This window comes from Thamnophis elegans, chromosome 12, assembly GCF_009769535.1.
Source record: "Thamnophis elegans isolate rThaEle1 chromosome 12, rThaEle1.pri, whole genome shotgun sequence".
NCBI classification, from domain to species: domain Eukaryota; kingdom Metazoa; phylum Chordata; class Lepidosauria; order Squamata; family Colubridae; genus Thamnophis; species Thamnophis elegans.
Genome location: NC_045552.1, coordinates 8,033,349 through 8,046,441, shown reverse-complemented (window position 1 = coordinate 8,046,441; position 13,093 = coordinate 8,033,349). Strand labels below are relative to the sequence as shown.

Here is a 13,093-nt window from a genome sequence, read left to right as displayed (position 1 = left end):
ACCGCCCCCACCTACACAGACAGAATATAAACTGATAGTAAACAGCACTCCTTACTAGAACTGATGATGTTACCTAGTTAGAGTAATGAAATGTCTGCAAGAAAACAAGCAAGCTCAGAGAGTACCAAGGACCTCTCATTTCAGCCCTCAGCTACAAATATTCTCCTTTATTGGAACAGCAATAGCACTTAGCACTTAAACTTATATACCACTTCACAGTGCTTTATAGGCCTCTCTAAGCGGTTTACAGAGTCAGCCTCTTGCCCCCAACATTCTGGGTCTTCATTTTACCCACCTTGGAAGGATGGAAGGATGAGTCTACCTTGAGCCTGGTGAGATTCAATCTGCCAAATTGTAGGCAGCCAGCAATCAGCAGAAATAGCCTGCAGTACTGCACTCTCACCACTGCGCCACCACAGCTCTAAAATGTTTAGAATTTAGAATGCATCTAAATTTGTGTGGCGGTGGTGGTGGGGAGTTAAATATAGGGCATTACAAGACACAAAGAGAAGGATTGTATCTCCCTGATTTGAAATAGCATTTTGCAGCCTGCTGTTTAGTTTGGATGAAAGAAAGGGTGCTGCTAAGAAACAGAAGATTCTTGGCAATTGGAAGGACATGATCTGAGATTTGGGTGGCATGGATATTTCAGTACAATAAAGTTCAACTTAATGTGGATTTTAAAAAATCATCATGCTAGATGTGCCATATTGTGAATATGGAAGATTCAAATCCACATTGTGATTGTGAGAGACAGAGAGACAGAGAGAGACAGAGAGAGACAGAGACAGAGACAGAACAGGAAGTCTTTGATTTGTTCAGTGCCTGAAGTTACAACAGAACTGAAGAAAGTAACGGAACATATTGTTCCTATGTTCTTTTTAAGTCATGTGTTTGTTTCTGTTGATGTGCTTATGTGTTTAAAATAAAAATTTATTACAGCCAAAAAAAAAAAAGTGACTTACGACCATTTTTCACACTTACAACCATCGCAGCATCCCCGTGGTCACATGAGCAAAATTCAGATGCTTGGCCACTGGTTCATATTTATGACCGTTGCAGTGTCCCCCGGAGGGGTGTGTGTCACTTTTGAGACCTTCTGACAAGCACAATCAAAGTGGAAGCCAAATTCACTTAACAACTCTGTTACTAGCTTAACAACGGCGCTGATTCACTTAACAACTGTGGCAAGAAAGGTTGTAAAACGGGCCAAAAATGTCTCACTTTGCAATAGAAAATTTGACCCCTCCATTGTGGACGTAAGTTCAAGGACTACTAGCAGTTACGAGGGGTGGAGATGACCAACTAGAATGCTCTCTGAATCTCTCCCCTCCTTCATTCTCCATCTCCACCCACTTCCATATTTTCTATTATTCCATGGCTTGAGTTAGATTTGCTCATCATGTTGGAGAGCTAAAAATGAAATGAAAAATAAACATATTTACAGGCACGATGAGAAAGTTCTGGTTTACCGATTGCAATTTTCAGATGGCAGGCAGGAAGGAACAGGAGAGCTGCAGAGCCACCCGATCTATCATTAGCCTGCAAAAAAATAAGTGTGCAGTGGAGATTTACTTCCAGGTAAGAAGGCCTAAAATTGCCCTGTTTTCGGTTAGGGCACATTTGATGCCAACAAACAAACGAACAATCCCTGAAACAAGCCCAGGTTTGTCTTCCCTGCTTACAAGGAGAAGGGAGTAGAGATGCCCGCATCTATTTCCTTTAAAAGCTGGTGAAATTGAACACTCTCTGCAGCATTATTGATAATAACAGCAGGTTGCATAATCACCAGGGCTGCTTTTCAACCTCGCATGTTACATATGTTTCATCTGCAATCCGTTACTTAAAAACATGCGCCGAGGGAAGAAATATCTGGCAAAAAGGTTCACAAAGACATTGTGTGTGTGTAGAGGGAAATCATCTTTCTGGGACAGGAACGTCAAACTCAAGGCCCCGGGGGGCCGGAACCTGTAATGCCAAAATTCTCGGCTGCGGTGACAGCTGATCCTGCAAAACAGGATCCTCGCGTAGTGCTTCGAAGAGTTTTAATGAGTCTAAAATGAAAATAGGCATTTACCCAAGAAAGAACCGCAAATCTTCCTGTCTACCGATGGGAAACCCCAAACTCAGGATCTGGTTTCCCCAGTTTGAACAAAAGAATAGGAGCTAGGGTGAGTTTAGCTCAGCGTAAACAGCCATCGAGGAAAACGATGGCTCCGTGGCTAAGACGCTGAGCTGATCAATCAGAAGGTCAGCAGTTCAGCAATTTGAATCCCTAGTGCCGCCTAACGGAGTGAGCTCCCATTACTTGTCCCAGCTTCTGCCAACCTAGCAGTTCGAAAGCATGTAATAATGCAAGTAGAAAAATAGGGGCCACCTTTGGTGGGAAGGTAACAACGTTCCGTGCATCTTCAGCATTGAGTCATGCCAGCCACATGACCACAGAGAGGTCTTCGGACAGCGCTGGCTCTTCGGCTTTGAAACAGAGATGAGCATCATCCCTAGAGCTGGAAAGGATTAGCACACATGTGTGGAGGAAACTTTACCTTTACTTTTAAACAGCCACCAGATTTGCTTGATTTCACTCAATTGCACCAATTCTAAGAAAACGCCTTTCCTTCCTTGCCTCAACCAGCTGATGTCACTGCCTCTGTTTGCCCCCACCCCCACCTGATTGTCCCAGTCTGAAAGAAGCACCTTGCTGTGATACTTGGCCTTGTGCATCCGTTGTGCCATGTCATAAGCACATGGGCCTAGAAGGTAGGCACAATTTGATGGATCAACAGGATTGGCCAACACCCTAGAAGATAGGCTCAAAAACCAGATGGATCTCGACAGACTTGAACACTGGGCCTTGTCTAACAAAATGAAATTCAATGTAGAGAAAAGTAAAGTCTTACACTTAGGCAAGAAAAACCAAAAATATACCTATAGAGTCAATGAAACCAGGCTTAATATCAGTAACTGTGAGAGGGATCTTGGGGTGTACAACCAGCTAAATATGAGACAGCAGTGTGCAATGGCAGCCAAAAAAGCCAATGCAATCCTAAGTTGTATTAACAGAGGGATACAATCAAGATCAAGGGAGGTACTAATACCACTCTATAAAGCCTTAATAAGATCATACCTAGAATCCTGCATCCAGTTTTGGTCACCACACTATAAAAAAGATGTTGAGACTCTAGAAAGAGTGCAGAGAAGAGCAATCAGGATGATTAGGGGACTGGAGGCTAAAACATATGAAAAACGGTTGCATGAACCGGACATGACTCATCTAGTAATGAGAAGGACCAGGGGAGACATGATAGCAGTCTTCCAATATCTGAAGGGCTGCCACAGAGAGGAGGGGGTCAAGCTATTTTCCAAAGCACTTGAAGGCCAGACAAGGAATAATGGATGGAAGCTGATCAAGGAGAGATTCAACCTGGAAATAAGGAGAAATTTTCTGACAGTGAGAACAATCAACCAATGGAACAGAAGTTGCCTTCAGAAGTTGTGGGAGCTTCATCACTGGAAGTTTTCAAAAAGAGTCTGGGCTGCCATCTGTCCAAAATGGTATAGGGTCTGCTTTTATGTGGGGTGGGGTGGGGCTAGATGATATACAAGATCCCTTCCATCTCTGCTAATCTGTATCTAACAGCGAGCGGCTGTTATTTTCAGGAAGAGGCGAGAACTTCTTCTTCAGACATTGGGAAATGTCTGGGGTGGGGGTGGTGTTTGCTCTGGGAGGTTTCACATTGAGTGTGGTTCATAGAAATTTGGGGCAAAGAAACGCATCATCATGAGACTTCTGCTGCCCAAGGAGGAAGTGGTGTGTAGAAGCATTTCTGCTATCCTTCTCTTCCCTGTTACCCAATACCGCAGTGCATTGAGTACTTCAGGGAAGTTTAACCCTGTATACCAGGGTTTCCCAACCTTGGTGATTTGGGCTGGGGAATTCTGGGAGTTGAAGTTCCACGGGTCTTGAAATGGTTCTTGTTTGGAAAACTCTTAGCTATAGATGCGTGAGCCTCGACTTTTAACAGAAACCATCTTCAGTTTGCCGTTTCTGCTACAAGGCTTGAAATTTTGGCCTTTGAACAACCTAGAACTACACCGCCTATGCTTGGACTTAACGATAGTACACAAAATTATCTGCTACAATGTCCTACCTGTCAATGACTACTTCAGCTTCAACCGCAATAATACACAGGCACACAATAGATACAAACTTAATGCAAACTTCTCCAAACTCGATTGCAGACAATAAGACTTCAGCAACAGAGCAGTCAACTCCTGGAATGCTCTACCTGACTCCGTTGTTACTTCCTCTAACCCCCATAGCTTTAACCTTAAACTGTCCACTGTGGACCTCACCCCATTCCTAAGAGGCCTGTAAAGGGGGCTTGCATAAGCTCACCAGTGTGCCTAAAGTTCCTGTCCGACTGTCCCATTTATTCGTACCCATTTCCTGTGCTCTTATTTCTGTTTATTCTTATTCCTGTTATCTTGTACATGAATGACAAACTAAATAAATGAAATGAAACAAAATAAGTCACAGACCGGATCTAGTCTCCTGATGTTCAATAGGCATCATTGGTATGATTTCTTTATTTATTAAATTTGCTCCCCCCATTTTGCAGCTCAAAGTGCCTCTTACATATTTTTCCTTTAAGACTGGATTCATTCTTACCTATTATCCTTTAAGGTTGGATTCAATTTTTAAAAGGGGCTTCGGAGGGCACAGAAATGGGAACGTAGCTCTTTAAAGCAGCTGCTTCTCTTCCCGGGAACACCCGGGCTCTTTTAAAGAGGGTAGGAGGCCACTGACTCTCAAATGGGCCAAATCATGTGAAACCGTTAGATTGCAATCCTTTGATAAGAGAACGTCACTGTAGCCCGGAAAGAGGGGGAGTATTTCAAAACCAGAAACAAAAGGCAGATGGGTATCTGAGTGCCAAGCTACTCTGGTGGGGGGAAAGCATTTAACCTTTCAATTTTGCATTGTTGGGTTGGGAGGGGTCTAAAGAACCCACAAAGACCCCATTCAGAGGTGGTATTCAGCCGGTTCGGAGCAGTTCACCAGAACCGGTAGCGGAAATCGTGGGTGTGCCTACTCACACACACACACACACCCTCGACTCTATGCTGTCTTCTTTAGGCACATTTTTGAGGCCGGGCATATGTGCAGAAGGCACACCTGTGAGCAAAGCACATGCATGGAAGGCTGGGCACATATGTGGAAGAGGCACGTGTGCCTGTGAAGCGGGGGCATGCATGCATGGCAAACCGGTGATAACAAGATGTGAAACCCACCACTGACCCCCCCCCCATTCATAAATACGGAATAGTTTTGTGCATTTGGTTTCCAAAAGTCTATATCGCAGCCCTTTACTTCTTGATATTAAAGTTGATTGATGGAATTCTAAGGGAGTTTTGCTTCCCTCGTCCTGCTGTGCTGTTCGGGGCTTAACAGCTGGATAGGCAGCTCCTATCTCCAAAGAGGATACAGAAACAGAGTCAAGGCGCAATGTAAACAGGAACTGGCAAACTTCTGAGGACTGCTAATCAGAAGAGAGGAATTCCCTTAAAAACCTTCACGCTTCTTTTCCCTGAGAATTGGAAGGACAGATTTCAGCATAATCCGTTTGGATGTCTTCTGCAGCTGTATCTGGATTAGGATTTGGCACATTGAATCTAAGAGTCGCGTAATGGATTTCTTCAGGGTCTCCATCCACAGATTCGTGGGGGCTTCTTGATTTGGAGGCAACGCCGTTCACTTCCTGAGCAGCGAGGTCCAAAGTGCTGGGTTTCTGTTTGAAGAGAGGGGTTGAGTGAAAGGAGAATCTGCCACCATTAACACACAATTTAAGATTTGGGCTAATTCTACAGCCTACCACAAACCAGGCTGCAGTTGCTGTACTACTATTGTTATTTTAAGAATAAGCAGAAGCAAAATAAGAAGAATCAGCAGAAACAGACAACCCTCAGGAAACCAGTTTTGCAAAGTGCAAAAAAATAAAAAATAAATAAAGATTGCTTAAGCTTGTTTTGGAGATAAGATTTCATATTAAAAATAAATCGGTTTAAACTTGGATGGACTAAACGTTTCATTTCCCTCCTCCCAAAATTCAATTTTTGGGATTTATGATCCAGAACTTTAAAAAATAAAATGCCCTGCATATTGAGATTATAGCATTTTACTGAGGCACTTAAATGTAATCATACTTCTTCATAAATAGTTGTGATAGACTTCAAAAATAGTTCTCCAGATGTTTCTAAGCTACAGCTTACAGCCACTCTTACTAATGGCTGGAGAGGAGGGAGGAATGTTGGAGAGATCCTTTAGCAGTGTCTTAATCTTTTTAGGAAATAATAATACAGGAATATGGGAATCTATCACTATATTGGAGTCTACCACTATAGTTCATTCCGTAGTGTTTCTCAGCCCAACTTTAAGATGTGTGGACTTCAACTCCCAGAATTCCCCAAGCCAGCTTGCTTGGGGAAACACAGTAGGCATAAGCATTCTCCAAAGCATCTATACATTTGGAGGGAACAGTATAGCTTTGACTATCCCATCAGTGGTGGGATCCTACCGGTTTAACAACCAGTTCGGTGATTGAGCGCTTTGCCCCTGATCCGCAACTGGACTCTCTTTGTTTTTGCTTGAACAAGTCTCGCTTCTCACCCAAGGAGCTTCTTCAGTTTGGCGTGAACGTGGGAGAATTGCTGAAAGCGCTGTGTTGCAAAGCAGAGATAGGTGGTGTCATAACCCTCCCCTTACAAACGCCACCATCTCCTGTTTACAACACAATCCTTTCAGCAAATTCCGAAAAGGATCCACACCCATTTGCACTGTTCAGGTGACCCTAAAGGGCACAGATAAACTTCCAAGTTGCCTCAATGACTCTCAGAAGGAGTGCTGGGTGAAGCAAAAAGTTGAGATTGGAGTGTTTTTACCTTGTACTGTGCTAAGAAGAGTTGGAAGTCAGTGCCCTCCCTCTCTCTCTCTCCCTCTTCCTCTCCCTAGCAATAGCAGTTAGACTTATATACCGCTTCATAGGGCTTTCAGCCCTCTCTAAGCGGTTTACAGAGTCAGCATATCACCCCCAACAACAATCCGGGTCCTCATTTTACCCACCTCGGAAGGATGGAAGGCTGAGTCAACCTTGAGCCGGTGAGATTTGAACAGCCGAACTGCTGAACTGCAGTCAGCTGAAGTAGCCTGCAGTGCTGCACTCTAACCACTGCGCCACCTCGGCTCTCCTCGGCTCTCCCTCCCTCCCTCTCTCTCTCTCCTCTATCCCACACCCTTTCCCATGCTCCCCTTCCTCCTCAGAATTTCCTCTTTTTTTCTTCTCTTCTTTGCATGTTATATAATAAAACAAAACCTTAATAAAAAGGTAACGTTAAAAAAAAAAGAAAGAAAGAAAGAAAGAGTGCTAAGGACCAGAGGACTGCAAGGAGTATAGAGCCTTCCATTCCCCACCCCTTCAACCAGAACTGAAGAAGCTTCTTGGATGGAAGAGGAAATATCTTCGAGGATAAACAAAGGAAGTCCAGTTGCCTCTTGAAAAAGTACCTTTGGGACAACCAGATGACTGAGAATCTCCATAGACAACGGGGCCAATAATAAAGACCTTTTCCCTTCTGATGCCCCTTGCAACTCAGGGCTGGTCTCATCGTGCAAAATCAAGTTCATCTCAACCAAAAAGGTGAATTTTGAGATGGGTCAGGTCCAGAGGTGGGTTCCTACCGGTTCGCACCGGTTCGCTAGAACCGGTTCGTCAAATCTACCTAACCGGTTAGAAGAGGTTCCACCAGTGGACCCGAAAAGCAGGCCACCCTTACAGAAGAGGTTCCAAAAATTTTTGAAACCACCACTGGTCAGGTCCAAATGGAAGCCAAAAACCAAAGGCGATATGTTAACTCTGTGAGAACACAATGTCCCCAACTTGTGGGAGAAATCACACTCATCTCAAGACTTCCTAATAGACGGTCAGAAAGAGGTGAGACTGTCGCTTTGGCTAAAGGGAAGTGCAGCTGAAGTCCACAGCTTGCTATGTGGTCTAGTGCATGGGTCTCCAACCTTGGCAACTTTAAGCCTGCTAGACTTCAACTCCCAGAATTCCCCAGCCAGCATTCTGGGAGTCGAAGTCCACCAGGCTTAAAGTTGCCAAGATTGGAGACCAATGGTCTAGTGGACCTCAAAGCTGAATCTACCATTTTTGGACAACTCCCGCCAAGTAATTGAGTTGCAGAGATGAGTGAAAGAAAAGAAACAGTGGGCTATTTAGTCCCACCTGTCCCCCATTGGACATGCTCTGTTTTGGTTGCACGATACCAAAATGTCCCTGTTTCGAATTGCAGTAGAAAAAGGAGACGTTACAAACCTTGACATTCGTTAAGGTATTTACTGCTTTTGAGTCTGTAATCGTTTTTCTCTTCCTCTGGTATCTGCAAAAACAAACAAATAATAAATAATCACATCTTTTACATGCTGAATGCCTGGGCTCGGTTAAAGTTCCTTATTATGAGAAATAAACATTGGCAAATATCCTTTTCCTCCACGTATAGTTATCACTAGCAAGAATGTTGATTCACAGGACTGGAATTATGAAAGAGGATGTGTACGAAGGAAGCTCAACCATTACCCAAAGAGGGGAAGTGCTTGCTTTCCCAGAGAATCAGGATTTCTCCAGTAGATAATTATATTCCTATCCTAATTCTAGAAATGAGACACAATATTCTCATTGTCATATATGAAAACATAACAATAACAGAATAACAGAGGTGGAAGAGAGCTTGGAAGTCTTCTAATCCAACCCCCTGCTCAAGCAGGAAACCCTATATCATTTCAGACAAATTGCTGTCCAATCTCTTCTTGAAAATCTCCAGTGTTGGAGAACCCACAACTTCTGGAGGCAAGTTGTTCCACTGATTAATTGTTCTAATTGTTGGGAAATTTCTCCTTGGTTCCAGGTTGCTTTTCTCCTTGATTAGCTTCCATCCATTGCTTCTTGTCCTGCCTTCTGGTGCTTTGGAGAATAGGCTGATTTCATATTCTTTGTGGCAGCCCCTGAGATATTGGAATACTGCTATCTAACCACCCCTGGTCCTCCTTTTCATTAAACTTTTGTTGTGATTGTTAGTCACGAAGTCGTGTCCAATGCATCGCAACCACATGGACAACGTTCCACCAGGCCTTCCTGTCCTCTACCATCCCTCCATTTAAGCTGACACCTACTGCTTTGGTGACTCCATCCAACCACCTTGCTGAAGGAATGCATGCCATTGAGGACTTTATTGTTGTTTGTTGTTCATTGCAAAGTCATGTCCGACCATCGCAACTCCATGGACAATGTTCCTCCAGGCCTTCCTGTCCTCTACCATCCTCTGCAGTCCATTTAAGCTCATGCTGACTGCTTCAGAGACTCCATCCAGCCACCTCATTCTCTGTCGTCCCCTTCTTCTTTTGCCCTCCATCTTTCCCAGCATGAGGCTCTTCTCCAGTGAGACCTTCCTTCTCATTAGGTGGCCAAAAGTATTTGAGTTTCTTCTTCGGGATCTGGCCTTCTAAAGAGCAGTCAGGATTGATCTCCTCTAGGATTGACTGGCTTGATCACCTTGCAGTCCAAGGGACTCTCAGGAGTCTTCTCCAGCATCATCATTAGTTCAAAGGCCTCAATTCCTTCGCACCCAGTCTTTCTTTCTTTCTTTCTTTCTTTCTTTCTTTCTTTCTTTCTTTTTATAAAGTTTTATTCGTGCTCAGTCTTTCTTATGGTTTTTCATTAAACTAGACATACCCAATTCCTGCAACTGTTCTTCATATGTTTTAGCTTCCAGTCTCCTACTCATTTTTTTAATAATAGACATGAAAAACTCAATGGCAAGAATGGAAACAACAACATTAATGTATTACATGGTTATAAAAAAAAATAAAAATAAGAAAAAGTAGGCTAAAGGATAAGGAGACAGAATTTCCATCCCAGTCAGGAATTCAAAAGGGATTAAAATTGAGTTGAAAAGAGTGATGGTATTCACTGCATACCACTTTAGGTGTGTGCCAAGCAAATTCTGAGAATTAATAGAAAAAGAAGAAGAAAGTAGATGGGAAAAAATGGCAAAGCACCCACAGTCACTTTTCCTGAGATGGGTGAGCATATAAATTGGATAAATAAATAAGTTAATACCAAACCAAGGGATCCAAATTAAGGTTTAGTGTCTTGTGTGAAAACTCAGGCTGGGAGAAGAGTTTTGCTAGGCCTTCTCTCCCCTTTGAAAGTTCCTTAGTATAATTTGATCCGAACATAGCATATTTAATGTGTTCAGTTATAAATAAAAGCAACTTTGCCGGAGAAAATTAAATAATTTGTTATTGTCAGAAAAGAAAGGTTGTGTGCTTTATGAACAGAGATTATTCAGTAATACTCCAGATAATAATCAACTAAGTATGTGGGGAACTAGATTTCTTGGTGTCTGAATGAAAGAAGAACAACCAGAGAAAGAAATATATTAGCGGCAATAAAACACTGACAATGGTACATAAACTCATAGGAACAAAATAAAAAATTTAAGATGCTTCTAAAACATAATAAGACATTTATATATGTCTTGTAAGTCAACTTTTGAGAGAGAGAGAGAAGGAGAGAGGGAGTTAATCTTTATAGTCAGTTCTTATTTTAATGGCATAGGGCGATGGCGAAGGAATTACCAATGCATAGAGTAATAATATCACACAAGATTGCTGAGGCTATAAAAGTTGGCAGGAGGTCTCAAACCGAGGCTCCCAGCTGTTGAGTTTCGTGCTACCAATATCTGGATGCCTCTGATCAAAGCACTGATGCTAAATGAACTAGATGAACCCATTCATTTGGAGGAAAAAAGTGTCTGGAAAGTTCCGGTAAATAATGTATGCCAATTTGCAAATGTTTCTGTAAAAGCAGAAATTTTCCTAAGGGAGCTGAAAAACAAAGAGTCAGTCAGTCAGTCAGTCAGTCTGTCTGTCTGTCTGTCTTTCTGCCTGCCTGCCTACCTGCGCATCCCTCCCTCCGTGTGTGTGTGTGTGTGTGTGTGTCTTGTCTCTCTGTCTGACTCTCTGTCCATCCATCCATCCAACATTGATTATGTTATCTAATTAGGGTAAAGAAATGTCTGCAAGAAAACAAGCAAGTTCAGAGAGCACTAAGGACTGCTTATCCATCCATCCATCCATCCATCCATCCATCCATATCTATCTATCTATCTATCTATCTATCTATCTATCTATCTATCTATCTATCTATCATCTACCTATCTATCTATCTCTACCTGTCTATCACATCTATCTATCTATCCATCCACCCACCCACCCACCCACCCACCCACCCACCTACCTACCCACCCACCCACCCACCCACCCACCCACCTATCTATCTATCTATCTATCTATCTATCTATCTATCTATCTATCTATCTATCTATCTATCTAATCTATCTGTCTCTGTCTGTATCTATCTATCTATCTATCTATCTATCTATCTATCTATCTATCTATCTATCATCTATCTATCTATCTATCTATCTATCTCTACCTCTGTCTATCACATCTATCTATCTATCTATCTATCTATCTATCTATCTATCTATCTCTATCTATCTATCTATCTATCTATCTATCTATCTATCTATCTATCTATCTATCTATCTATATATCCCTCTGTCTATCACATCTATCTATCCATCCATCCATCCATCCATCCATCCATCTAGCTATCCATCTATCTATCTATTTATCTATCTATCTCTATCCATCCATCCATCCATCCATCCATCTATCTATCTCTACCTGTCTATCACATCTATCTACCTATCTACCTATCTACCTATCTACCTATCTACCTATCTATCTATCTATCTACCTACCTACCTACCTACCTACCTACCTACCTACCTACCTACCTACCTATCTATCTATCTATCTATCTATCTATCTATCTATCTATCTATCATCTATCTATCTATCTATCTGTCCATCCCTCTGTCTATCACATCTATCTATCTATCTATCTATCTATCTATCTATCTATCTATCTTATCCATCTTATCCATCCATCCATCCATCCATCCATCCATCCATCCATCCATCCATCCATCCATCTATCTATCTATCTATCTATCTATCTATCTATCTATCTATCTATCTATCATCTATCTATCTATCTGTCCATCCCTCTGTCTATCACATCTATCTATCTATCTATCTATCTATCTATCTATCTATCTATCTATCTATCTATCTATCTATCTATCTATCTATCTATCTATCTATCTACCTACCTACCTACCTACCTACCTACCTACCTACCTACCTATCATTCTATCATTTCTAACTCTGTCTATCACCTATATCTATCTATCTGTCTGTCTGCATGTTTATCTATCTATTGAATCAATTTTACAAAGTTTCTATGTTCCCCTGTCATGTCTGAATCCGTTCAGTTTAAAACCTCCAAATCAATAGTAAACTTGAAATGAAACTCACCAATAAACAGTGTAAACACAATAACTATTCACAAATGCTTAGGAGCAACCATAGCTTATAGGTTTTTTTTTATTTATTTACTCATTTATATCCCACCTTTATTCTTTTTACAAAAAAGACGGTAAGCGTGCAAGAATATCCTGAAATTCAGAAGAGGACATTATCTTCCAAAATATATTTTCAACCTCATTGTTCATCACTCAGTCCAGAAACAAATTCCTACAATTACCTACCTTTTAGAAGCAAGGATGATTCCAGGGATTAGCACAACGAGACCGAGCACGATGAGGACACCAGTCACAATGAAAATCAGGGTTGTATTTTGCTCTTTGGACAGATAGAAGAATAGACAAGAGTTCAAGAGTTCATTGTTTTTCTAATCCAGTTTGGATTTAAATACAGAGACAGTGTGCTCTAGTGATTAAAGCATCGATCTAGAAACGAGGAGTTCTAGAAACGTCCTTAACCATGAAAACCACCTAGCTAAGCTTGGGATGGTCAACAGGAGGTGATGAGTTCTAATCCTGTCATCAGCATGAAAGGCAATTGACTTTGAGCCAATCACCAAGAGATAGTGAGTTCTAGTCC

The 13,093-nt window shown here is 41.9% G+C and overlaps 1 protein-coding gene across 1 annotated transcript in view; it reads right to left on the bottom strand.

Moving 5' to 3' along the window:
• Positions 1-4,561: 4,561 nt before the first annotated feature.
• Positions 4,562-13,093, bottom strand: part of LOC116515251 (sialic acid-binding Ig-like lectin 13) — a 28,132-nt gene continuing 19,600 nt past the window's right edge. The window contains exons 7-9 of the mRNA XM_032227174.1: positions 12,739-12,832; positions 8,376-8,439; positions 4,562-5,792 (exon numbers count right to left, since the gene is read on the bottom strand). Of these exons, the coding sequence (XP_032083065.1) occupies positions 5,577-5,792; positions 8,376-8,439; positions 12,739-12,832 (374 nt within the window). The 3' untranslated portion in view covers positions 4,562-5,576. The remainder of the gene's footprint in view (positions 5,793-8,375; positions 8,440-12,738; positions 12,833-13,093) is intronic.